Source organism: Somniosus microcephalus, chromosome 11, assembly GCF_052327205.1.
Source record: "Somniosus microcephalus isolate GS21.2 chromosome 11, FLI_Smic_1.0, whole genome shotgun sequence".
Lineage (NCBI taxonomy): Eukaryota > Metazoa > Chordata > Chondrichthyes > Squaliformes > Somniosidae > Somniosus > Somniosus microcephalus.
This window is the reverse complement of record NC_140997.1, coordinates 2,225,191-2,253,033: the sequence shown is the minus strand read 5'-3', so window position 1 is coordinate 2,253,033 and position 27,843 is coordinate 2,225,191. Positions and strand designations below refer to the sequence as shown.

At 51.2% G+C, this 27,843-nt stretch overlaps 1 protein-coding gene across 3 annotated transcripts; it reads left to right on the top strand.

Moving 5' to 3' along the window:
* Nucleotides 1-27,843, top strand: gnptg (N-acetylglucosamine-1-phosphate transferase subunit gamma). 3 transcript variants are annotated; one of them, XM_086000035.1, is made up of 11 exons: nucleotides 1-88; nucleotides 5,633-5,687; nucleotides 14,113-14,180; nucleotides 15,794-15,848; nucleotides 23,104-23,187; nucleotides 24,743-24,836; nucleotides 25,599-25,713; nucleotides 26,099-26,181; nucleotides 26,819-26,947; nucleotides 27,279-27,360; nucleotides 27,573-27,843. In XM_086000035.1, the coding sequence occupies exons 1-11, from the start codon at nucleotides 1-3 to the stop codon at nucleotides 27,653-27,655; spliced, it is 936 nt and encodes a 311-aa protein (XP_085856161.1). In that variant the 3' UTR covers nucleotides 27,656-27,843. The 3 variants fall into 3 exon arrangements, with proteins under 3 accessions (XP_085856161.1, XP_085856162.1, XP_085856163.1); XM_086000036.1 differs by lacking the exon at nucleotides 1-88 and adding an exon at nucleotides 200-380; XM_086000037.1 differs by lacking the exon at nucleotides 1-88 and adding an exon at nucleotides 1,236-1,344.

Sequence of the window (27,843 nt, the reverse complement as noted above, 5' to 3'; positions counted from 1 at the left end):
ATGATCCGAGCTCGAGCTCGAACTCCGCCCCGGGCCCGACAGCAGACGGTGACCCGCCTCAGGCCACAGACCCGGTGTCGGGGCCCCGGTGAGGACAGGCCCCGCTCCCCAGGCTCAGGCTCCTCGCGGGCTGTTTCCCCCGAAGCCGCTTCGCTGATTTTTTCCCTCAGTCTCGGTGGGATCTTCCTGTGCAAATCGTTGACTGCAGGCTGACCCCTGACCCCACTCCGAGCCGTCCGATTGGCCGAAATTTTCCGGAAACTGAAGATTTACCGAGAGTACCCAGAATCCCGCCGTTGCGGCTCCGCTTCCGGCGCGCGTTGCCCGGATGCTGGGCCCGGTCACCATGGAGATGGTGCTGCTGCTGCTCGGCCTCCGGGGTGAGGCCCCAAAAAACCCCAAACCCCAGACCTCGGGCTCGGGGCAGCGCAGCCTGGCGCCACATCGAGCCTCGGGGAGCAGAACCCGGACCCCCCAGGGAGACTGAGGACAGGTGTCGCCCCGTGACCCCCCCTGACCCCCCAACCGCTCACCCCTGACCCTCACCCCCGACCCCCCCCCACCGCTCACCCCCGACCCCCCCCCACCGCTCACCCCCGACCCCCCCCCACCGCTCACCACCGCTCACCCCCGACCCCACCCCCCACCGCTCACCCCCGACCCCCCCCCACCGCTCACCCCCGACACCCCCCCACCGCTCACCCCCGACCCCACCCCCCACTGCTCACCCCCGACCCCACCCCCCACCGCTCACCCCCGACCCCCCCCACCGCTCACCCCCGACCCCACCCCCCACCGCTCACCCCCGACCCCACCCCCCACCGCTCACCCCCGACCCCCCCCCCACCGCTCACCCCCGACACCCCCCCACCGCTCACCCCCGACCCCACCCCCCACCGCTCACCCCCGACCCCACCCCCCACCGCTCACCCCCGACCCCCCCCACCGCTCACCCCCGACCCCACCCCCCACCGCTCACCCCCGACCCCCCCCACCGCTCACCCCCGACCCCACCCCCCACCGCTCACCCCCGACCCCCGACCCCCCCCACCGCTCACCCCCGACCCCCCCCACCGCTCACCCCCGACCCCCCCCCCCACCGCTCACCCCCGACCCCCCCCCACCGCTCACCCCCGACCCCCCCCCCCCACCGCTCACCCCCGACCCCCCCCCCCCCACCGCTCACCCCCGACCCCCCCCACTGCTCACCCCCGACCCAATTCACAATTCACAATTCAAATCGCTTTATTGGCATGATAAGTTACATCTTATGTTGCCAAAGCATCAAAATACATTTATGGTTTAGCACATAAACACAGTTCTATTCATACAGTGTATAAACAGGTATATCCCTGAGTGTATAAATATACATTCGCATTGTTTATATATATTCTTTTCTTAGTTTACTGGTTGTCCCTCTGTTCATGGCAAGCTGTAAGATAGTGTGCCGCCAGTGTTACACAGCTTCTCTCCTCTCCCAGTAGGAATGGGAGTTTTTGGTTGCCATTCAGATTTCTGAAATCAGGGCATATTTGTGTGAATTTTTGGTAGAAATTCTCCCCGATGCCCTGATATTTTCCGCAGGCTGTGAGGAAGTGCATCTCTGTCTCCACTACTCCCTGACTGCAGTGAGAGCATATCCTGTCTTCTCTTGGCAGCCTGGTCTGCCTGTGTCTGCCTTTTTCGATCGCTAGGCTATGTTCGCTAAGTCTGTACCTTGTCAAGGTTCTTCTCAGTTTGTTATCCTTTACCATGGTCAGGTAATCAGCTATGTTGTATTGTCTGTTTAGGGCCAAGTAGCAATTGAGTTTGCTTTGGGTTTTTGTTGTTTCTGCCCAATATGTCAGATATTTTTCCTTTTGCTTAGCGACGATTGTGTTGGGTCGAATTCTTTGTGTTACCCTGTCACTGTCCTGGGGCTGGTTATTGTTAGTATTGTTAGTAGTTACTTCACTGAGTCCCAGGACTAGTTGACTGAGGGTATTCTTCTTTATGGTCAGCTCTTGGCATTTCAGGGCGTCGTAGTGATAGCATTGGGGATTGCTCATTTGTAGGTGGTTCCAAAATTTGGTGGCTCTTTTTTGGATAGTGATTATTAATGGATATTGGCCTAGTTCCGCCCTGCATGCATTGTTTACTGTTTTCCTTTGAGTCCGGAGGATACTTTTACAGAATTCTGCATGTAGGATCTCAATTGGGTGTTTGTCCCATTTTGCAAATTCTTGTTGAGTTAGCGGTCCCCATACCTCACTGCCATAGAGTGCAATTGGTTCAATTACTGATTTGAAAATTTTGAGCCAAATGCTAATTGGGATTTCTATTTGGATTGATTTTTTGATGGCATAGAAAGCCCTTCTTGCTTTCTCTTTCAGTTCATTCACAGCCAGTTTGAAGTTTCCCGTAGAACTGATTTTTAAGCCCAAGTATGTGTAGTTAGTGGTTTGTTCAATTTTGGTTGTTCCTACTGTGAAATAAATTTTGGGTCCCTGATGTTTGGATCTTTGCTGGAACACAAGGACTTTGGTTTTTTGGGGATTTATTGTCAGGGCCCAAGTCTGGCAGTACGACTCCAGCAGGTCCAGGTTCTGCTGTAGCCCCTCTTTAGTTGGTGACAGCAGAACCAGGTCGTCTGCATAGAGGAGGAATTTAACCTTGGATTCATATAGGGTGAGGCCGGGTGCTGTAGATTGTTCAAGTAGTTTTGCCAATCCATTTATGTAAATATTAAAGAGTGTCGGTGAGATTGGCGAGCCCTGCGTCACCCCCCGCCCCTGTGGGAAGTATTTTGTTTGTTTGTCTCCAATTTTAACTGCACATTTGTTGTTTGTATACATTGATTTAATTACATCATATGTTTTCCCTCCTACCCCGCTTTCGATAAGTTTCAGGAATAAACCGTCATGCCAGATGGAGTCGAAAGCCTTCTGGAAATCTACAAAGCATGCGTAGATTTTGCTTTTGTTATGGTGAACGTGTTTGTCAATTAGGGTCTGTAGGGTGAAGATATGATCGGATGTTCTATAGTTTGGCAGGAATCCAATTTGGCTTTTACTCAAGACATTGTGCTCCTCAAGGAAGTTTATAAGTCTTTTGTTTATGATGCTACAGAAAACCTTCCCCAGGTTACTGTTTACACAGATGCCTCGATAGTTGTTTGGGTCGATTTTGTCCCCACTTTTGTATATGGGCATTATGAGTCCTTTGTTCCAGATATCAGGGAAATAACCGACACTCAGAACCAAGTTGAAGAGTTTTAGGACAGCCAGTTTCATTTTGTTGTCTGTGTATTTAATCATCTCGTTTAGTATGCCGTCTGTCCCGCAGGCTTTTCCTGGTCGCAGGTCCTTGAGTTTTTCAAGAAGTTCTTTTTCTGTTATTATGGTGTCTAGCGGGTTTTGGTTATCTTTTGTGGCCATTTCTAGCTTTTCCAGTTTTTTGCATATTTGGTGTTGCTCTGGTCTTAGTGTGTTTTTCTGGTATAATTTTTCAAAGTGGTTTACCCATGTGTCCCCATTTTGAATGGCCAAATCGTCGTGTTGTTTTTTGTGTAGTGTTTTCAAGTTTTCCCAGAAACAATTGGAATCAATGGATTCCTCCATGGAGCTGAGTGTATTCTTAATATATTGCTCTTTTTTGGTTCTGAGTGTGTTTCTGTATTGTGTTAGTGTCTGACAAGTAAGGCGTAGTTCCTCGTTTTCCGGATGTCTGTGTTTTTGGTTTGATATTTTTCTAAGTTTTTTCCTCATGTTATGGCAATCTCGGTCAAACCATTTTTCATAGTTTTTTGTTTTGGGTTTGTTCTTGCGAGCTTTCAAGTTTGCATTTGTTGCCAAATTATCAAAAATATTGTTTAGTTTACTAACTGCCCGGTTTACGCCTTCTTTATTGTGAGTGTATATGTTATCCAGAAAGGTGTCTAAGAGAGCTTGAGTTGATGCATTGCTAATTGTTTTCTGGTATTTTTCCGTGTCGTTTTTGGCCCATCTGTACGATTTTTTGGTGTTGTACAGTTTACTGGGTTGTGTTTCTATGTTGTTTGTTTCTGTCTTTTTGAGGAACATAGTAATTTGACTGTGATCTGACAGTGTTGTTTGTGGTTTGACTGTGAATGCTCTGAAAGAGGATGGGTCTAAGTCTGTAATCATATAGTCTACTGTGCTGCAGCCAAGAGGTGAGCAATAGGTCGATCTTCCTAGGAGGTCTCCTATGAACCTACCATTGACAATGTACAGACCCAGGTTTCGACAGAGCTGTAGTAGCTGTTTTCCGTTGGTATTTGACTGCTTGTCGCAGTTATGCCTGTATGGGAGGGAAGGGATGTCAAAGTGGTTATTCCCGAAAACGTAATTGTTTCCCTGATTATTGGTGAAGTCTGGTTCTTCGCCCGTTCTTGAATTGAGGTCCCCACAGATCAACACGTTCCCCTGGGCCTGGTATTGGATAATTTCCCCCTCCATGTTGGAGAAGGTGTCCTCTTTAAAGTACGGGGAATCGATTGGAGGGATATAAAGTGCGCAAATGTAAACATCTTGGGTGTTTGAGATAATCTCCCTCTCAAGTTTGAGCCACAAATGGTTTTCGCCCTTTTTTATAAATTTGATGTAATTCTTAAGTTCTGTTTTAAACCAGATCAGTATGCCTCCGGAGTCTCTGCCTTGGGTTACACTTGGTAATTTATTGGAGGGGACCACCAGCTCAGTGTACCCTTGGGGACAGCCAGTGTGTCCTTTTCCTTTATACCCCTTTATACCCCCACCGCTCACCCCCGACCCCCCCCCACCGCTCACCCCCGACCCCCCCCCACCGCTCACCCCCGACCCCCCCCACCGCTCACCCCCGACCCCCCCCCACCGCTCACCCCCGACCCCCCCCACCGCTCACCCCCGACCCCCCCCCCACCGCTCACCCCCGACCCCCCCCCCACCGCTCACCCCCGACCCCCCCCCACCGCTCACCCCCGACCCCCCCCCCACCGCTCACCCCCGACCCCCCCCCACCGCTCACCCCCGACCCCCCCCCACCGCTCACCCCCGACCCCCCCCCACCGCTCACCCCCGACCCCCCCCCACCGCTCACCCCCGACCCCCCCCCACCGCTCACCCCCGACCCCCCCCCCGACCCCCCCCACCGCTCACCCCCGACCCCCCCACCGCTCACCCCCGACCCGCTCACCCCCTGATCCCCCCACCGCTCACCCCCGACCCCCCCCACCGCTCACCCCCGACCCCCCACCGCTCACCCCCGACCCCCCACCGCTCACCCCCGACCCCCCACCGCTCACCCCCCACCGCTCACCCCCCCACCGCTCACCCCCCACCGCTCACCCCCCCACCGCTCACCCCCGACCCCCCACCGCTCACCCCCGACCCCCCACCGCTCACCCCCGACCCCCCACCGCTCACCCCCGACCCCCCACCGCTCACCCCCGACCCCCACCGCTCACCCCTGACCCCCCAACGCTCACCCCTGACCCCCCAACGCTCACCCCTGACCCCTACCGCTCACCCCTGACCCAGCTATTTCAGCACTGACCCCGGGACCTTCCTGCTCTGCCTAAGTTCGGCCGACCCTTTCACTGAATATTTCCACTCGGGCCATTCTCTGACGGATTTTATTTTTGCTTCTTTTGCAGTTCTCAGCATCTCAGCCGGTAAAATGAAAATTGTGGAAGAGCCCAACACTTACGGGTAAATAAATAGAACACTGCTCAACTTCGATCGTCAAAGGTGATGGAGAGGCTCAGGGCAGAAGTGCAGAGCACAGGATGACCCTGCGACCCCGACCCTGACCCTGCGACCCTGGCCCGGCGACCCTGCGACCCCGACCCTGGCCCAGCAACTCTGCCCTGCGACCCTGGCCCGGCGACTCTGCCCTGCGACCCCGACCCTGGCCCGGCGACTCTGCCCTGCGACCCCGACCCTGCCCCGGCGACCCTGCCCCTGACCCTGGCAACCCTGGCCCGGCGACCCTGCCCTTCCTGTGTTTGGAGGATCTTTGCTGGTCAGTATTTCAAGTCATTCCAAGTTGCTGAAAATCTGATCTATTCTGGCTTGGATTTCATTTTCCTCCCAGTGAACAGACGGTGCATCCGCCTTCTCCAGCCGCCCCATGTGACCTTAATAGATTAAGCAAATGGGCAAAACTGTGGCAAATGGATTTCAATGTAAGCAAATGTGAGGTCATCCACTTTGGACCTAAAAAGGATAGAACACGGTACTTTCTAAATGGTGAAAGGCTAAAAACAGTGGAGGTCCAAAGAGTCGTGGGTTGTGGGGTTTTGGGGGAGGGTCCGGGTACATAGATCATTAAAATGTCATGGACAGGTACAGAAAATAATCACAAAGGCTAATGGGATGCTAATCCATTGTTAAGGAAGTGGTATCAGGGCACCTAGAAAATCATAACATGATTAGGCAGAGTCAACATGGTTTTATGAAAGGGAAATCGTGTTTAACAAATTTATTAGAGTTTTTTGAGGATGTAACTAGCAGGGTAGATAAAGGGGAACCAGTGGATGTAATATATTTGAATTTCCAAAAGGCATTCGATAAGGTGCCACGTAAAAGGTTATTACACAAGATTAGGGCTCATGGGGTTGGGGGTAATATAGTAGCATGGATCGAGGATTGGTTCACGGACAGAAAACAGAGAGTGGGGATAAACGGGTTCTTTTTCAGGTTGGCAGGCTGTAACTAGTGGGATGTTGCAAGGATCAGTGTTGGGGCCTCAGCTATTTACAATCTATATTAATGACCTAGATGAAGGGACCGAGTGTAATGTATCCAAGTTTGCTGATGATACAAAGCTAGGTGGGACAGTAAGCTGTGAGGGGAACACAAAGAGTCTGCAAAGGGATATAGATAGACTGAGTGAGTGGGCAGTAAGGTGGCAGATGGAGTATAATGTAGGGAAATGTGAGGTTATTCACTTTGGTAGGAAGAATAGAAAAACAGAGTTTTTTAAATGGTGAGAAACTTTTAAATGTTGGTGTTCAGAGAGATTTGGGTGTCCTCGTGCAAGAAACACAGAAAGCTAGCGTGCAGGTACAGCAAGCAATAAGGAAGGCAGATGGCATGTTGGCCTTTATTACAGGGGGTTGGAGTATAAGAGTGAGGAAGTCTTGCTCCAATTGTACAGGGCCCTGGTGAGACCACTCCTGGAGTACTGGGCACAGTTTTGGTCTCCTTATCTAAGGAAGGATATACTTGCCTTGGAGGCGGTGCAACGAAGGTTCACTAGACTGACTCCTGGGAGGAGAGGGCTGTCCTATGATGAGAGATTGTGTAGAATGGGCCGATACTCTCTGGAGTTTAGAAGAATGAGAGGTGATCTCATTGAAACATACAAGATTCTGAGGGGGATTGACAGGGTAGATGCTGAGAGGTTGTTTCCCCTGGCTGGAGTGTCTAGAACCAGGGGACATAGTCTCAGGATAAGGGGTCGGCCATTTAGGACTGAGATGAGGAGGAATTTCTTCACTCAGAGGGTGGTGAATCTTTGGAATTCTCTGCCCCAGAGGGCTGTGAATGCTGAGTCTTTGAGTATATTCAAGGCTGAGATCGAGAGATTTTTGAACTCTGGGGGAATCGAGGGATATGGGGATCGGGCAGGAAAGTGGAGTTGAGGTCGATGATCAGCCATGGTCTTATTGAATGGTGGAGCAGACTCGAGGGGCCGTATGGCTGACTCCTGCTCCTAGTTCTTATGGCCTTTATATCCAGAGGACTAGAATACAAGGGGGTAGAAGTTATGCTGCAGCTGTACAAAACCCTGGTTAGACCACACCTGGAGCATGGTGAGCAGTTCTGGGCACCACACCTTAGGAAGGATATATTGGCCTTGGAGGGAGTGCAGCGTAGGTTTACCAGAATAAGAACATAAGAAATAGGAGCAGGAGTAGGCCAATCGGCCCCTCGAGCCTGCTCCGCCATTCAATAAGATCATGGCTGATCTGATCCTAACCGCCAATCTACTATCACAGAACCATCTCCTGAATCTAACAGAATTAGACACACAAAATAGGAGCAGGATCAGGCTACACGGCCCCTGGGCCCGCTCCGCTACCCACAGGGCCATGACCGATCCGAACCTAGACTCATGTCCAAATTCCTGCCCGCTCCCCGTAACCCTTAATTCCCTTTAGTTCTAGGAAACTGTCTATTTCTGTTTTAAATTTATGTAATGATGTAGCTTCTACAGCTTTTTGGGGCAGCATATTCCATGGACCTACCACCCTCTGAGTGAAGTAGTTCCTCCTCATCTCAGTTTTGAAAGAGCAGCCCCTTATTCTAAGACTATGCCCCCTAGTTCTAGTTTCACCCATCATCGGGAACATCCTCCCCGCATCCACCCGATCCAACCCCTTCACAATCTTATATGTTTCAATAAGATCGCCTCTCATTCTTCTGAACTCCAATGAGTAGAGTCCCAATCTACTCAACCTCTCCTCATACGTCCATCCCCTCATCCCCGGGATTAACCGAGTGAACCTTCTTTGTACTGACTCGAGAGCAAGTATGTCTTTTCTTAAGTATGGACACCAAAACTGTATGCAGTATTCCAGGTGCGGTCTCACCAATACCTTGTACAACTGAAGCAATACCTCCCTATTTTTATATTCTATCCCCCTAGCAATGAAAGCCAACATTCCATTGGCCTTCTTAATCACTTGCTGCACCTGCATACTAACCTTTTGAGTTTCGTGCACCAGGACCCCCAGATCCCTTTGTACTTCAGTACTTTCCAGTTTCTTGCCATTAAGATAATAACTTGCTCTACGATTTTTCCTGCCAAAGTGCATAACCTCACACTTTCCAGTATTGTATTCCATCTGCCAAATCTCTGCCCACTTACTTAGCCTGTCTATGTCCCCTTGCAGGTTTTTTATGTCCTCCTCATTCACTACTTTCCCCCCCATCTTAGTATCATCTGCAAACTTTGATATGTTACACTCGGTCCCCTCCTCCAAATCGTTAATATAGATTGTAAAGAGTTGGGGACCCAGCACTGACCCCTGCGGAACACCACTAGTTACTGATTGCCAGTCTGAGAATGAACCATTTATCCCAACTCTCTGCCTTCTGTTAGATAGCCAATCCTCTATCCATGCCAGAATATTACCCCCAATCCTGTGATTTTTTATCTTAAGCAATAATCTTTTGTGTGGCACCTTGTCAAATGCCTTTTGGAAGTCTAAATACACTACGTCCACTGGTTCCCCTTTATCCACCCTATATGTTACTTCCTCAAAGAACTCCAGCAAATTTGTCAAACATGACTTCCCTTTCATAAAACCATGCTGACTTTGTCCTATTAAATTATGATTATCCAAATGTCCTGTTACTGTCTCCTTAATAATGGACTCCAAAATTTTACCTACCACAGATGTTAGGCTAACCGGTCTATAGTTTCCAGCCTTCTGTCTACTGCCCTTTTTAAATAAGGGTGTTACATTAGCAGTTTTCCAGTCTGCCGGGACCTTTGCCGAGTCCAGGGAGTTTTGGAAAATTATTACCAATGCATCCACAATCCCTACCGCCACTTCCCTCAAGACCCTAGGATGTAAGCCAGGTGATTTATCCGCCTTGAGTCCCATTATTTTACCGAGCACCACTTCCTTAGTGATTTTGATCGTGTTTAGCTCCTCCCCCCCCCATAGCCCCCTGTTTGTCCAGTGTTGGGATATTCTTAGTGTCTTCTACTGTAAAGACTGATGTAAAATATTCATTCAGTGTTTTTGCCATCTCCATATTTCCCACCATTAATTTCCCGGTCTCATCCTCTAAGGGACCAACATTTACTTTAGCCACCCTTTTTCTTTTTATATAACTATAAAAACTCTTACTATCTGTTTTTATATTTTTTGCTAATTTACTTTCATAATCAATCTTTTTGTTATTTTTTGCTGTCTTTTAAAGTTTTCCCAATCCTCTATCCTCCCACTAGATTTGGCTACCTTATATGCCCTTGTTTTTAGTCGAATACTATCCTTAATTTCTTTACTTAGCCACGGATGGCTGTCTTTTCTTTTACACCCTTTTCTTCTCAGTGGAATATATTTTTTTTGGAAGTTGTAAAATAACTCCTTAAATGTACACCACTGATCATGTATCGTCTTACCCTTTAATCTATTTTCCCAATCCACTCTACTCAATTCCGCTCTCATACCTTCATAGTCTCCTTTATTCAAGCTTAGCACGCTTGTTTGAGATCCAACCTTCTCACCCTCTAATTGAATATGGAATTCAACCATGTTATGGTCACTCATTCCAAGGGGATCCTTTACTAGGACATTTTTAATTAATCCTGTCTCGTTACACAGGACCAGATCTAAGGTTGCTTGCCCCCTGGTCGGTTCAGTTACATACTGCTCAAGAAACCCATCCCTAATACACTCAATGAACTCATCCTCAAGGCAGCCCTGCCCAATTTGATTTGTCCAATTAATATGAGAGTTAAAATCCCCCATAATTATAGATGTTCCCTTATTACAAGCCTCAACTATTTCCTGATTGATACTCCGTGCAACAGAGTTGCAACTGTTTGGAGGCCTATAGACTAGGCCCACTAGTGTTTTTTTCCCGTTATTATTCCTTACCTCCACCCAAACTGTTTCATTATCCTGATCTTTTGACCCAATATCATTTCTCTGTATTACAGTGATTCCTTCCTTTATTAACATAGCCACCCCACCTCCCCTTCCTTCCTGCCTGTCCTTCCTGATCGTTAAATAACCTGGTATGTTTAATTCCCAGGCATTGTCACCCTGCAGCCATGTTTCTGTAATGGCCACAAGATCATACCCATATGTAGTTATTTGTGCCATTAACTCGTCTATTTTGTTACGAATGCTACGTGCATTCAGATAGAGAACTTTCAAATATGTTTTGTGATACTTAGTTCCTGCTTTTGCCCTTTTTATTACTTTACCTTTTACTCCATACTTTCTGCCCCTTCCTGACACGCTCTGGTTTTTAATTTCCCCACTGCTACCTAAGTCTATGACCTTCTCTGTTGTCATTTTTATTATTTGCTCTCTAGGAACCTCCCCCCCCACTAGTTAGTTTAAAGCCCTCTCTACAGCCCTAGTTATATGATCCGCCAGGACTCTAGTCCCAGCACTGGCCAAGTGAAGCCCGTCCCAACGGAACAGCTCCCTCCTGCCCCAGTACTGGTGCCAGTGTCCCAGGAAGCAAAACCCATTTCTCCCACATCAGTCTTTGAGCCACGCATTTAACTCTCTAATTTTATTTGTCCTAGCCAAATTCGAACGTGGCTCAGGTAATAATCCAGAGATTATTACCCTTGAGGTTCTGTTTTTTAATTTGACCTTTAGCTGCTCATACTCCTTTAACAGAACCGGCTTCCTAGTCCTATCTACGTCGTTTGTACCAACATGGACCACGACAACTGGATCCGCCCCCTCCCACTGCAAGTTTCTTTCCAGCCCAGAGGAGATGTCCTTAACCCTAGCACCGGGCAGGCAACACAGCCTTCGGGACTCTCGCTCTTGGCTGCAGAGAACTCTATCTATCCCCCTAATAATACTATCCCCTACCACTACAATATTTCTATTTACTCCCCCCTCTTGAATGATACCCGGACTTCAAGGGTTAAATTAAGAGGAGAGATTACACAAATTAGGGCTGTAATCCCTGGAATTTAGAAGGTTAAGGGGTGATCGGATCGAAGTTTTCAAGATATTATGGGGAACAGATAGGGTAGATAGAGAGAAACTATTTCCGCTGGTTGGGGAGTCTAGGACTGGGGGGCATAGTCTAAAAATTAGAGCCAGACCTTTCAGGAGTGAAATTAGGAAACACTTCTACACACAAAGGGTGGTCGAAGTTTGGAACTCTCTTCTGCAAACAGCAATTGATGCGAGATCAATTGTTAACTTTAAATCTGAGATTGATAGATTTTTGTTAACCAAAGGTATTAAGAGATTTTAGCCAAAGGCGGGTGGATGGAGTTAGGTCGCAGATCAGCCATGATCTCACTGAATGGTGGAACAGGCTCGAATGCCCTGCTCCTGTAACTGTGCCTCTGACCCGGTGCTGCAACCTCCGCACATCTGTATTTTCGAGTGATTGGGCCGGGACTCGGAGTGGGAGTGAGTCGGGCCGGGACTCGGAGTGGGAGTGAGTCGGGCCGGGACTCGGAGTGGGAGTGAGTCGGGCCGGGACTCGGAGTGGGAGTGATTGGGCCGGGACTCGGAGTGGGAGTGATTGGGCCGGGACTCGGAGTGGGAGTGATTGGGCCGGGACTCGGAGTGGGAGTGATTGGGCCGGGACTCGGAGTGGGAGTGATTGGGCCGGGACTCGGAGTGGGAGTGATTGGGCCGGGACTCGGAGTGGGAGTGATTGGGCCGGGACTCGGAGTGGGAGTGAGTCGGGCCGGGACTCGGAGTGGGAGTGAGTCGGGCCGGGACTCGGAGTGGGAGTGAGTCGGGCCGGGACTCGGAGTGGGAGTGAGTCGGGCCGGGACTCGGAGTGGGAGTGAGTCGGGCCGGGACTCGGAGTGGGAGTGATTGGGCCGGGACTCGGAGTGGGGGTGATTGGGCCGGGACTCGGAGTGGGAGTGATTGGGCCGGGACTCGGAGTGGGAGTGAGTCGGGCCGGGACTCGGAGTGGGAGTGATTGGGCCGGGACTCGGAGTGGGAGTGAGTCGGGCCGGGACTCGGAGTGGGAGTGATTGGGCCGGGACTCGGAGTGGGAGTGATTGGGCCGGGACTCGGAGTGGGAGTGAGTCGGGCCGGGACTCGGAGTGGGAGTGAGTCGGGCCGGGACTCGGAGTGGGAGTGATTGGGCCGGGACTCGGAGTGGGAGTGATTGGGCCGGGACTCGGAGTGGGAGTGAGTCGGGCCGGGACTCGGAGTGGGAGTGAGTCGGGCCGGGACTCGGAGTGGGAGTGAGTCGGGCCGGGACTCGGAGTGGGAGTGATTGGGCCGGGACTCGGAGTGGGAGTGAGTCGGGCCGGGACTCGGAGTGGGAGTGAGTCGGGCCGGGACTCGGAGTGGGAGTGAGTCGGGCCGGGACTCGGAGTGGGAGTGATTGGGCCGGGACTCGGAGTGGGAGTGAGTCGGGCCGGGACTCGGAGTGGGAGTGAGTCGGGCCGGGACTCGGAGTGGGGGTGATTGGGCCGGGACTCGGAGTGGGAGTGAGTCGGGCCGGGACTCGGAGTGGGAGTGATTGGGCCGGGACTCGGAGTGGGAGTGAGTCGGGCCGGGACTCGGAGTGGGAGTGAGTCGGGCCGGGACTCGGAGTGGGAGTGAGTCGGGCCGGGACTCGGAGTGGGAGTGAGTCGGGCCGGGACTCGGAGTGGGAGTGAGTCGGGCCGGGACTCGGAGTGGGAGTGAGTCGGGCCGGGACTCGGAGTGGGAGTGAGTCGGGCCGGGACTCGGAGTGGGAGTGAGTCGGGCCGGGACTCGGAGTGGGAGTGAGTCGGGCCGGGACTCGGAGTGGGAGTGAGTCGGGCCGGGACTCGGAGTGGGAGTGAGTCGGGCCGGGACTCGGAGTGGGAGTGAGTCGGGCCGGGACTCGGAGTGGGAGTGAGTCGGGCCGGGACTCGGAGTGGGAGTGAGTCGGGCCGGGACTCGGAGTGGGAGTGAGTCGGGCCGGGACTCGGAGTGGGAGTGAGTCGGGCCGGGACTCGGAGTGGGAGTGAGTCGGGCCGGGACTCGGAGTGGGAGTGAGTCGGGCCGGGACTCGGAGTGGGAGTGAGTCGGGCCGGGACTCGGAGTGGGAGTGAGTCTTCCCGAGCCCAGTGGTACTGAGGCCGGTTGTGGGCCTGTCTTGGATTGGCTCATTGCCACTGACCCAGGTTGAAGCCTGAGATCTTCTTGGTTTGTGCAGCCGAGGGATAGAAATGACCTCTGACCCATCAGGAGGATGTGGCTGATGTGACCTCTGACCTTGGAACACCCTGCGAGTGGGGCGTGAGCGTCACCCTGCCCCATCGCCCCTACCCCTGGGTACGTTACAGGCACCATCGTAGAACCCTGGAACAAGGGGCAGTCTCTGACGGGGTAAACCTGGGAAATGTGAAGAGAGAATATCAATATCTGATCGCCCCCCAAAAACCTTCAATAAATTTCAACTATTTCTGTTTCAGGCTAAATAATCCTTTCCTGTCCCAAGTGAACAAACTGCAACCGAAAATCAGCCCTGCTGCGATTTCAGGTAAAGTATACTGATGAGAGGTTCCTTTCTCTTCTCTCCCCCGCCCCGCAGCGCAGGGGAGTGGCTGGTGAGTGACTCTGCCCAGGGGAGGGGCCAGTGAGTGAGTGACTCCGCCCAGGGGCGGGGCCAGTGAGTGAGTGACTCTGCCCAGGGGAGGGGCCAGTGAGTGAGTGACTCTGCCCAGGGGAGGGGCCAGTGAGTGAGTGACTCTGCCCAGGGGAGGGGCCACTGAGTGAGTGACTCTGCCCAGGGGAGGGGCCACTGAGTGAGTGACTCCGCCCAGGGGCGGGGCCAGTGAGTGACTCTGCCCAGGGGAGGGGCCAGTGAGTGAGTGACTCTGCCCAGGGGAGGGGCCAGTGAGTGACTCCGCCCAGGGGCGGGGCCAGTGAGTGAGTGACTCTGCCCAGGGGCGGGGCCAGTGAGTGAGTGACTCCGCCCAGGTGAGGGGCCAGTGAGTGAGTGACTCTGCCCAGGGGAGGGGCAAGTGAGTGAGTGACTCTGCCCAGGGGCGGGGCCAGTGAGTGAATGACTCCGTCCCAAGGAAGGGTCAGTGAGTGAGTGACTCTGCCCAGGGGCGGGGCCAGTGAGTGAGTGACTCTGCCCAGGGGAGGGGCCAGTGAGTGAATGACTCCGCCCAGGGGAGGGGGCCATTGAGTGAGTGACTCCGCCCTGGGGAGGGGGCCATTGAGTGAGTGACTCCGCCCAGGGGAGGGGCCGGTGAGTGAGTGACTCTGCCCAGGGGTGGGGCCGGTGAGTGAGTGACTCTGCCCAGGGGTGGGGCCAGTGAGTGAGTGACTCCGCCCAGGGGAGCGGCCATTGAGTGAGTGACTCTGCCCAGGGGAGGGGCCAGTGAGTGAGTGACTCCGCCCAGGGGAGGGGCCAGTAAGTGACTCTGCCCAGGGGCGCGGCCAGTGAGTGAGTGACTCTGCCCAGGGGCGTGGCCAGTGAGTGAGTGACTCTGCCCAGGGGCGTGGCCAGTGAGTGAGTGACTCTGCCCAGGGGCGTGGCCAGTGAGTGAGTGACTCTGCCCAGGGGCGTGGCCGGTGAGTGAGTGACTCTGCCCAGGGGAGGGGCCGGTGAGTGAGTGACTCCGCCCAGGGGAGGGGCCGGTGAGTGAGTGACTCTGCCCAGGGGCGCGGCCGGTGAGTGAGTGCCTCCGCCCAGGGGCGTGGCCAGTGAGTGAGTGCCTCCGCCCAGGGGCGTGGCCAGTGAGTGAGTGCCTCCGCCCAGGGGCGTGGCCAGTGAGTGAGTGACTCTGCCCAGGGGAGGGGCCGGTGAGTGATGCCACCCAGGGGAGGGGCCGGTGAGTGAGTGCCTCCGCCCGGGGGAGGGGCCGGTGAGTGAGTGACTCTGCCCAGGGGGGGGGCCGGTGAGTGAGTGACTCTGCCCAGGGGGGGGGGGCAGGTGAGTGAGTGACTCTGCCCAGGGGGGGGGGGCCGGTGAGTGAGTGACTCTGCCCAGGGGGGGGGGCCGGTGAGTGAGTGACTCTGCCCAGGGGCGTGGCCAGTGAGTGAGTGACTGACTCCGCCCAGGGGAGGGGCCAGTGAGTGAGTGACTCCGCCCAGGGGAGGGGCCAGTGAGTGAGTGACTCGGGGATATGCTTTTTATTTCAGGCCCTCCTCATCTGCACGGACTTGCTGGGAAATGCTTCAGTATGGTCGAGTCTGCGTGAGTAACAATGTTATTGATTGCAGTAAATATAAACCATGCTAGGGGCAGGTCCATTTCACTGGCATTTTGTGTCTATAATATTGAAGGGAAATTGTATGTAAACAGTTGCTGTGTCAATGTAGTTCTGGGCAGTAGGCAGTGGTGTGGAGCAAATGCTCTGAAATCTCTCGCCCAACTCTTACTATCTGTAGGTAAAGAAAAATCTTTAAACTGGAGGTTGTTCCTTAGAGCACAGAAGGTTAAAGAGGAGATTTGATAGAGGTGTTCAAAATCATGAAGGGTTTTAATAGGGTAAATAAGGAGAAACTGTTCCCAGTGGCAGAAGGAACAGTAACCAGAGGGGACAGATTGAAGGTAACGAACCAGAGGGGAGATGAGGAGAAATGTTTTTACAGCGAGTTGTTGTGATCTGGAATGCGCTGCCTGAAAGGGCGGTGGGAGCAGATTCTATAATAACTTTCAAAAGGGAATTGGAGAAATACTTTACATAGAATATACGGCACAGAGACAGGCCATTCGGCCCAACCAGCCCATGCCGGCGGTTATGCCCCACTCGAGCCTCCTCCTGTCCTTCCTCATCTAAATCTATCAGCGTAACCCTCTATTCCCTTCTCCCTCAGATGCTTGTCCAGCCTCCCCTTAAATGTATCGATACTATTCACTTCAACCACTCCCTGTGGCAGCGAGTTCCACATTCTCACCACTCTCTGGGTAAAGAAGTTTCTTCTGAATTCCCGATTGGGTTTCTTGGTGACTATCTTATATTGATGGCCTCTAGTTATGCTCTTCCCCACAAGTGGAAACATTCTCTCTGTATCCACTCTATCAAAACCTTTCATAATTTTAAAGCCCTCTATTAGGTCATCCCTCAGCCTTCTTTGTTCATCCTTTCCTGTTAGGTATATCCTCGCATTTCTGGTATCATCCTTGTAAATCTTCTCTGCACCCTCTCCAGTGCCTCTATATCATAGAAACATAGAAGATAGGAGCAGGAGTAGGCCATTCGGCCCTTCGAGCCTGCTCCGCCATTCAATGAGATCATGGCTGATCATCCAAATTTAGTACCCTGTCCCTGCCTTCTCCCCATATCCCTTGATCCCTTTAGCCTCAAGAAATATATCCAACTCTTTCTTGAATATATTTAATGAACTGGCCTCCACCGCCCTCTGTGGCAGAGAGTTCCACAGGTTCACCACTCTCTGGGTGAAGAAATTCCTCCTCATTTCAGTCCTAAATGGCTTACCCCTTATCCTTAGACTGTGAACCCTGGTTCTGGACTCCCCGGCCATCGGGAACATCCTTCCTGCATCTAGTCTGTCCAGGCCTGACAGAATTTTATAGGTTTCGATGAGATCCCCTCTCAATCTTCTAAACTCCACTGAGTATAAGCCCAATCGACACAATCTCTCCTCATACATCATTCCTGCCATCCCAGGTATCAGCCTGGTGAATCTTCGCTGCACTCCTTCCATGGCAAGAATGTCCTCCCTCAGATAAGGCGACCAAAACTGCACACAGTACTCGAGGTGCGGTCTCACCAAGGCCCTGTACAACTGTAGCAAGACATCCTTGTTCCTGTACTCGAACCCTCTTGCTACGAAGGCCAACATACCATTTGCCTTCTTAACCGCCTGCTGCACCTGCATGCTTACCTTCAGCGACTGGTGCACAAGGACACCCAGGTCTCGTTGCACTTCCCCTTCTCACAATCTATTGCCATTCAAATAATAATCTGCCTTCCTGTTTTTGCCACCAAAGTGGATAACCTCACATTTATCCACATTATAGTGCATTTGCCATGTTTCTGCCCAATCACCCAACCTGTCCAAATCGTACTGGAGTTTCATGACCTTCTCCTCGCAGCATACCCTCCCACCCAGCTTTGTGTCGTCTGCAAATTTGGAGATATTACATCCAATTCCCTCGTCCAGATCATTAATATATATTGTGAACAGCTGGGGTCCTAGGACCGATCCTTGCGGTACCCCACTAGTCACTGCCTGCCACTCGGAAAACGACCCGTTTATTCCAACTCTTTGCTTTCTGTCCGCCAACTAGTTCTCTATCCAAGTCAATACCTTGCCCCCAATCCCATGTGCCTTAATTTTGCACGCTAATCTCTTATGCGGGACCTTATCGAAAGCCTTCTGAAAGTCCAAATACACCACATCCACTGGTTCTCCCTTATCTATTTTACCAGTTACATCCTCAAAAAATTCCAGTAGATTAGTCAAGCATGATTTACCTTTTGTAAATCCATGTTGACTTTGTCCGATCCTGTCACTGCTTTCCAAGTGCTCTGCTATTACATCTTTTATAATGGACTCTAGCATTTTCCCCACTACCGATGTCAGGCTTACCGGTCTGTAATTCCCCGCTTTCTCTCTACCACCTTTTTTGAATAGTGGGGTAACATTAGCTACCCTCCAATCCATGGGTACTGTTCCAGAGTCTATAGAGTTCTGGAAGATGACCAGCAATGCATCTACTATTTCTAGGGCCACTTCCTTAAGTACCCTGGGATGTAGACCATCAGGCCCTGGGGATTTATCGGCCTTCAGTCCCATCAATTTTCCTAACACCATTTCCCTACAAATACTGATTTCTTTCAGTTCCACCCTTTCATCAGACCCTATGTTCCCCGGTATTTCTGGGAGGTTATTTGTGTCCTCCTTTGTGAAGACAGAACCAAAATATGTATTTAGTTGGTCTGCCATTTCTTTGTTCCCCATTATAAATTCCCCCGATTCTGACTGCAAGGGACCTACGCTTGACTTCACCAATCTTTTTCTCTTCACATATCTATAAAAGCTTTTACAGTCAGTTTTTATGTTCCCTGCAAGCTTTTTATAATATGGCGACCAGAATTGTACGCAGTACTCCAAGTGTGGCCTAACCAAGATTCGATACAGGTTTAGCATAACTTATCAACTTTTCAATTGAATCCCTCTGGATATAAACCCTAGTGCTGGTTTACTTTTGTTATGGCCTTGCTAACCTGTGTCGCAACTTTTAGTGATTTGTGTATTTGTACTCCCAGATCCCTTTGCTCCTCGACCCCATTTAGATTCTTATTTTCCAATTATTATGTGACCACCTTGTTTTTCTTACCAAAATGTAATACCTCACATTTATCGGTGTTGAAATTCATTTGCCAATTATATGCCCATTCTGCAAGTTTATTAATGTCTTGTAGTTTGTTGCAGTCCTCCTCGGTATTGACTATTCCCCCAATTTGGTGTCGTCTGTAAATTTAGAAATTGTGTTTTTGATTCCAAAATATAAATTATGAACAAAACTGATCCTTGTGGGACCCCACTTCATAGGAACAGGAGGAGGCCCCTCGAGCCTATTCCGCCCGTCAATGAAATCATGGCAGATCTGTGACCTAACTCCATACACCCGCCTTTGCCACGTATCCCTTAATACCTTTGATTAACACAAAGCTATCAATCTCAGATTTAAAATTAACAATTGATCTAGCACCAATTGCCGTTTGCGGAAGAGAGTTCCAAACTTCTACCACCCTTTGTGTGTAGAAGTGTTTCCTAATTTCACTCCTGAAAGGTCTGGCTCTAATTTTTAGACTATGTCCCCTAGTCCGAGACTCCCCAACCAGCAGAAATAGTTTCTCTCTATCTACCCTATCTGTTCCCTTTAATTTCTTGAAAACTTCAATCAGATCACCCCTTAACCTTATAAATTCCAGGGAATACAACCCTAGTTTGTGTAATCTCTCCTCGTAACTTAACCCTTGAAGTCCGGGTATCATTCTGGTAAACCTACGCTGCACTCCCTCCAAGGCCAATATATCCTTCCTAAGGTGTGGTGCCCAGAACTGCTCCCAGTACTCCAGGTGTGGTCTAACCAGGGTTTTGTACAGCTGCAGCATAACTTCTGTCCCCTTGTATTCTAGTCCTCTAGATATAAAGGCCAGCATCCCATCAGCCTTTTATGTCCAAAGTGGATGACCTCACATTTGCCGACATTGAAATCCATTTGCCAGTTTTGCCCATTCACTTAATCTGTCGATATCCCTGTGTAATTTTATGCTTCCATCTACACTGCCTACACTGCCGCCTATCTTTGTATCATCAGCAAATTTGGATATGTGGCTTTCTATGCCAACATCTGTCGTTAATAAATGCTGTGAATAGTTGAGGCCCCAACACAGATCCCTGCGGGACACCACTAGTCACATCCTGCCAATTTGAGTACCTGCCCATTATCCCCACTCTCTGTCTCCTGCCGCTCAGCCAATTTCCTAACCAGGTCAATAATTTGCTCTCAGTTCCGTGAGCTTCTACCTTAGATAACAGTCTCTTATGTGGGACTTTATCAAATGCCTTCTGGAAGTCCATATAAATAACATCTATAGACATTCCCCTGTCCACTACTTTAGTCACTGCCTACCTTTCTGCCACTCTGAATAGCCACCCTTTACCCCTACTCTCTGCTTTCTGTCCTGCAGCCATCGAGCTGTCCATTCTGCTACTTGTCCCCTGACTCTGCATGCGCTGACCTTATTGGTCTATTATATGGTACCTTATCAAAGGCCTTTTGGAAATCTAGATATATTACATCTACTGCATTGCCCTTGTCTACTCTGTTGTCTCTTCAAAGAATTCAATACTTGAAGGGGAAAACTTTACATGCCAGTAAAGGCATAATGGGCCGAATGGCCGCCTTGTTGTGCGGGGAAGAGTGACCATAACATGATAGAATTCTTCATTAAGATGGAAAGTGAAGAAGTTCAATCCGAAACTAGGGTCCTAACAAAGGAAACTACGAAGGTATGAGGAGTGAGTTGGCTGTGATAGATTGGGGAGCTTCATTAAAAGGCATGACGGTGGATAGGCAATGGCTAACATTTAAGGACCGAATGCATGAATTGCAACAGTTATACATTCCTTTCTGGTGCAAAAACACAAAAGGAAAAGCGGCCCAATCATGGCTAACAAAAGAAATTAAGGATGGTATTAGATCCAAAGAGGAGTCATATAAAGTTGCCAGAAAAAGTAGCAAGCCTGAGGATTGGGAGCAGTTTAAAGTTCAGCAAAAAAGGACCAAGAGATTAATTAAGAGGGGAAAAATAGAGTATGAGAGTAAACTTGCAAGGAACATAAAAGCGGACTGTAAAAGCTTCTACAAGTATGTAAAAAGAAAAAGATTAGTGAAGACAAATGTAGGTCCCTTACAGTCAGAAACGGGAGAATTTATAATGGGGAACAAGGGAATGGCAGAGCAATTAAACAAATACTTTGGTTCTGTCTTCACGGAAGAGGACACAAATAACTTCCCAGAAGTGCTAGGGAACCAAGGGTCTAGTGAGAAGGAGGAATTAAAGGAAATTAGTATTAGTAAAAAAATAGTGCTGGAGAAATTAATGGGACTGAAAGCTGATAAATCCCCTCGGCCTGATAATCTGCATCCCAGAGTACTAAAAGAGGTAGCCATGGAAATAGTGGATGTATTGGTTGTCATCTTCCAAAATTCTATAGATTATGGAACAGTTCCTGCAGATTGGAGGGTGGCAAATGTAACCCCACTATTTAAAAAAGGAGGGAGAGAGAAAACGGAACTACAGCCCAGTTAGCCCAACATCAGTAGTAGGGAAAATGCTGGAGTCTATTGTAAAGGATGTGATAACAGGACACTTAGAAAATATCAACGGGATTAGACAAAGTCAACATGGATTTATGAAAGGGAAATCGTGTTTGACAAACCTACTGGAGTTTCTTGAGGATGTAACTGGTAGGATAAGGGAGAACCAGTGGATGTGGTGTATTTGGATTTTCAGAAGGCCTTTGATAAGGTCCCACATAAGAGGTTAGTGTGCAAAATTCAAGCACATGGGATTGGGGGTAATATACTGGCATGGATTGAAAATTGGTTAACAGACAGGAAACAGAGAGTAGGAATAAATGGGTCTTTTTCGGGGTGGCAGGCGGTGACCAGTGGGGTACCGCAGGGATCAGTGCTTGGGCCCCAGCTATTCACAATATATTATCAATGATTTGGAGGAGGGAACCAAATGTAATATTCCCTGGTTTGCTGACGACACGAAACTAGGTGGGATTGTGAGTTGTGAGGAGGATGCAAAGAGGCTTCAAGGCAATTTAAGACAAGTTGAGTGAGTGGGCAAATACATGGCAGATGCAGTATAACGTGGATAAATGTGAAGTTATCCACTTCGGTAGGAAAAACAGAAAGACAGAGTATTATTTAAATGGTGATAGATTGGGAAATGCTGATGTACAAAGGGACCTGGGTGTCCTTGTACACCAGTCACTGAAAGCAAACATGCAGGTGCAGCAAGCAGTTAGGAAGGCAAATGGTATGTTGGCCTTCAATGCAAGAGGATCTGAGTACAGGAGCAAGGATGTCTTACTACAGTTATACAGGGCCTTGGTGAGACCACACCTGGAGTACTGTGTGCAGTTTTGGTCTCCTTACCTAAGAAAGGATATATTTGCCATAGAGGGAGTGCAGCGAAGGTTCACCAGACTGACTCCTGGGATGGCAGGACTGAAGAGAGATTTTTTATTTTTCGTTCCTGGGATGTGGGCGTCGCTGGCAAGGCCAGCATTTATTGCCCATCCCTAGTTGCCCTTGAGAAGGTGGTGGTGAGCCGCCTTCTGAACCGCTGCAGTCCGTGTGGTGAATGTACTCCCACAGTGCTGTTAGGGAGTTCCAGGATTTTGACCCAGTGACGATGAAGGATTGGCGATATATTTCTAAGTCAGAATGGTGTGTGACTTGGAGATGGTGGTGTTCCCATGCATGATTGGGTCGACTAGGCCTGTATTCACTCGAGTTTAGAAGAATGAGAGGGCATCTCATTGAAACGTATAAAATTCTGACAGGGCTAGACAGACTGGATGCAGGGAGGATGTTTCCCCTGGCTGGGGGTCTCAAACGAGGGGTCACAGTCTCAGGTTACGGGGTAGGACATTTAGGACTGAGATGAGGAGAAATGTCTTCACTCAGAGGGTGGGGAACCTGTGGAATTCTGTACCGCTGTGGCGGTCAAGTCACTGAATATATTTAAGGAGGAGATAGATAGATTTCTAGACACAAAAGGCATCAAGGGGTATGGGGAGAGCGGGAATATGGTATTGAGATAGAGGATCAGCCATGATCATATTGAATGGCGGAGCAGGCTCGAAGGGCCGAATGGCCGACTCCTGCTCCTATTTTTCTATGTTCTCCTGTGCTGTATGATCTTTATATGCTGTCTCTTTTTTCGTAGGTACAAGTACGAGTTCTGCCCTTTCCACAACATCACACAACACGAGCAGACATTTCGCTGGAACGCTTACAGCGGGATCCTTGGGTATGTCCATCAGTGGGGTGGGGGGCAGGGGAGTGAGGTGGGAGCGGGAGGCGCCAGAGTGTTGGGTGAGGGGAGGCGGGCAGGGGGCCGAGAGGCGGCCAGGGTGGGGAAGGGAGGCCGAGAGTGGGGTAGAGGGTTGGGAGGCCCGGGGTTGGGGGGGGGGGAGGAGACGGGTAGTCCTGGTGGGAATACTTGCCCCAATTCACAGGTTGGATATTTTCAGTACCGCTCTCAAGTGACATTTGCCGGTCAGCTGACAGAAATCGAGGTTCATTCCAGTTTGTTTGTTTGAAAGAAAAGCAGCTCGGCGGTGCGTGACTCTCCCGGTGCCCTGGTTACCGTGCGTGACTCTCCCGGTGCCCTGGTTACCGTGCGTGACTCTCCCGGTGCCCTGGTTACTGTGCGTGACTCTCCCGGTGCCCTGGTTACCGTGCGTGACTCTCCCGGTGCCCTGGTTACCGTGCGTGACTCTCCCGGTGCCCTGGTTACCGTGCGTGACCCTCCCGGTGCCCTGGTTACCGTGCGTGACCCTCCCGGTGCCCTGGTTACCGTGCGTGACTCTCCCGGTGCCGTGGTTACCGTGCGTGACTCTCCCGGTGCCCTGGTTACCGTGCGTGACTCTCCCGGTGCCGTGGTTACCGTGCGTGACCCTCCCGGTGCCCTGGTTACCGTGCGTGACTCTCCCGGTGCCCTGGTTACTGTGCGTGACTATCCCGGTGCCCTGGTTACCGTGCGTGACTCTCCCGGTGCCCTGGTTACCGTGCGTGACTCTCCCGGTGCCCTGGTTACCGTGCGTGACTCTCCCGGTGCCGTGGTTACCGTGCGTGACCCTCCCGGTGCCCTGGTTACCGTGCGTGACTCTCCCGGTGCCCTGGTTACCGTGCGTGACTCTCCCGGTGCCCTGGTTACCGTGCGTGACTCTCCCGGTGTCGTGTGTAAGATTGGAAAGATTGACAACCTGGTGTCCATGATGGAAATGTTTAAAATTGTTAAAGTTTTGGGCATATTGGATCCGAAGAAGCTTTTCTGCCGTGTTCAGAATTTAAGCACAAGAGGTCATAGTTACAAATGAAGGACAACAAAGGAAATGCAGGAGGAAGTTTTTTTACTAAAAGCATGGTATGTGGAACAGGTTACTGGCACAGGTCAGGGGAACAAGAAACTTTAATGGGTTTCAAGGAGGAACCAGACAAGTTTCTTGTCAACAAATGGGATTCAGGGTTATTAGAAATGCACCAAGGGAATCCTGTGGATAGGTGGGCTAGATGGGCCGAAGGGAATCATGTAGATAGGTGGGCTAGATGGGCCGAAGGGAATCATGTAGATAGGTGGGCTAGCTGGGCCGAAGGGAATCATGTGGAGAAAAAATAATCCCAAATTCGAATCGTGTTTGAATCCCACTAACGATCTGTTGGGTTAGCTTGTCCTCTTCTGCAGGCTGAGTGTTGATGGGGGACGGGGTAAATTCCCAGGGTGCAGACTGTTGGGAACAATGGCGGAGTGAATCAGGATAAAGGGAGGCTGGATGAGATCTCTGACAGTTTATGTTCTGCAGAATATGGCAGGAATGGGAGATTGAGAACAACACGTTTGTGGGAATGTGGATGAAGGAAGGAGATTCCTGTGGCACCAGGAACAGACAGACCAAGGTATGTGTTCGCTGTACTCGAGACACTGCCTCTCACCGACAGTACCGCCTCTGAAAGTCCATTCTTCCTGTGTAAGCCTAGATGATGTTTCAGCAGGCCATTAGAGCTGAGCCCAGTCCTGTTCCTGTCCAATGTTTACACGACCTTTGCTCCCCAGTGATCCTTGCTGGAATCAGGAGCCACCCCCACCCCCAGGTCTTTGACCTGAAACATTGACTCTGTTTCTCTCTCCACGGATGTTGCCTGGCCTGCTGAGTTTTTTCAGCGTTTTCTGTTGTTATCCCAGATAAAATGAATCCAGCCTCGGGTGACTGTCTGTGTGGAGTTTGCACATTCTCCCCGTGTTTGCGTGGGTTTTCTCCGGGTGCTCCGGTTTCCTCCCACAGTCCAAAGATGTGCGGGTTAGGATGATTGGCTATGATAAATTGACCCTTAGTGTTAGGGGGATTAAATACGTGGGGTTACGGGGATCGGGTGGGATATGTGTCGGTGCAGGCTCGATGGGCCGAAATGGCCTCTATCTGCACTGTGGGGTTTCTGTGATTCTGTGAATACAATCCTTCCTGCTACCTACCTGGCTCAGGTCAGCTACCAACACACAGCAGGAATCGGATCTGGGCCGTGTGGCGATGCATTATCCACTGAGCCTTGAGGAGAGGTGGTTCCAATCTGTGTCCCACAAGCTCACTGACCAGATCCTGGGTCGCTCTGGCGAACTGTGAACCGTTTAATACCCGTGTGAAACTCTGCTCTCTTTCACAGGTCCTTCTAACATGTGGAACCAGCCACAAACTGGCCCAGGTTTCCGAGCCCAACACCTGCATCTACTGGCTGACCTTCCAGACGCCACTGGCCTGCCACTCCCACTCTTTACTGGGTGAGTAAGGAAAGTGCAGCCATTCCCACACAGCAGGGGGTCAGTCGGGCGAAGGGCTATCGCCCTGCCACAGGAATAGCAGCTCCTGCCCAGCCAAATAACTCTGGCCGCAGCCACTGGGCCACACACAGAGGCCCGGTCGTGGTGTGGGGGGGGGAATTGGGGATTGGCGTCTGAGCCTGGGGTGGGGGGAGATTGCGGCCATGACAGGCCTTGACCCAGCCAGGATTTGCGGGGTGGGGAGTGGATATTTTGCGGGGAGGGGGGGGGGGGAATGGTGGATGCTGGAGGGTTTGAGCAGCAGGGGGGTTGGGGTTTTTTAGGGAGGAGGAGGTTTGGGGGAGAGGGTTGTACTGTTCTTGCTCAGATTTATTTATTTCTGCAGTTTACCCGACTCTGAAGAAAGAGCTGCGAAGTCGATGGGAGCAGGTGGAACAGTCACTGTACGATGGCCTCATTACTCAGCAAGTAAGTTCGTGTTTGGTGGGCCCACGCCTGCAACAGGTGCATCCTAACAATGAGGCGAGGGGCAGTTTCTCGATATCCTGTTCGAGTGACCGAGCTGTGCAGACACAGGCTCTCGGGGATCACATTAATGGGAATTCATGGACATCTGGGCCTGGAGCAGCCTCAATGGAGGAAAGGGCAGGAAAATCAGCCCCGTATCTCTGTCCTTCATCTACTCCAGTCCCCTCCGAGCCTGTCCCCCTCCCCCTCCCCACTGGATTACAGGTCCCACTAGTGCTGCTCGCCCAAAATAATTCCACCATGGTAGGCTTCACGCCCAGGCCCGATCAGGGGATGGGATCAGGGCATGGCCACGGTGTCTGATCGCTCATCTCCTGCAGCTCCACCCATCACCACATTGAGAAGCTAAATGGCTTCTCACAGACCCACTGATTGCTGCCCAGCCAAGAGGCACTTTCTGGCTGAGGGGTTACTGACCAGATTACTGACCAGCCGAGGGGGCACTGCCCGGCTGAGGGGTTACTGACCGGCCGAGGTGGCTCTGCCCGGGTCACTGCAGCCACTGACTAGCCGAGGGGGCTTGTGCGGGTCACTCTCTGGCCACTGACCAGCTCCATTTGTGCTCCGTGTGTTTCAGGGTTACAGGAAGTTGCTGCGAGCGATATTTGAAGATGCGGGTTATCTGAAAACTGCGGGAGAGAAACAGGCTCAACGGGAGATGGAGCAAAACCGCTCACAGGAGGAGACCCTGGGCAGGTGCAGTGAGGTAAGGGGGGGGGGGGAAGAGCTTGGAGTTTGGCTGGGGCGGGCGTTAATTGCATTAAATGCAGGTAGCTGTTGTTTGGTTGATTCCCTTTGGGAATTTACTTTACTCCACACCTTTTGCCTCCTCGGGAGGATCCAGGACCTTCCAGATTGGACACTGAGTGTGGAATGAGCAGAGTGGCCTTTTCTTAGCTCAGGTTTCATGTCTGTGTCTCTTGTATCCATTTAATGCAAAATGTAAACAGAAAATGCTGGAGTTTCAGGGCGGGTCAGTCAGGATCTGCCATTCAGTTTAACGTAACTCATTCTGTTTTTGTCTTTTCCCAATTCAGGAGCGGAATAAACTCTCGGCCGAGGTCCAGAGGCTGAAGGATTTACTGACCCGCCACAACATCTCAGCCACAAACCCGACCGGTCAGTATTATCTCTCCACGCTTTGCAATGTCTCCCCTCCTCTCCGGAGAGAGCAGACTCCGGGCTGGGCTCAGTACCCCGGCCCCCCCTCTCTGTTCCTTCAGTCTCCTCCTCCTACCCTGCTTGGTGCCAGGATGAGGGGTTTTGGGGTGGGGGTTTGAGGGTTTCAGCTCCTGTATAAGTGTCGTTAAAATTCAGTTTCCTGTTCCCAGTGAATGAGGAAATCCCCGGACACCAAACCCCGAAGAACCAACATCTGCGAGGAGACCTGGGGCTGCGGGACAACATGCTGTGATCAGCTCCCAGTACCGTCTCGGACTCAACATTTATTCTCCACCAGGACCTGTTCAAAGCAATGAAAAGAAAAATTCCTCATCCCCACAGGATGCTGCAAACCTGGATTCGCTCTGTGAAAGTCTTTATTCCCATTTGTAGAGTGCAGCGGATCGTATTTAAGTTGAATAAATGTCGAGTTTGTTTCTA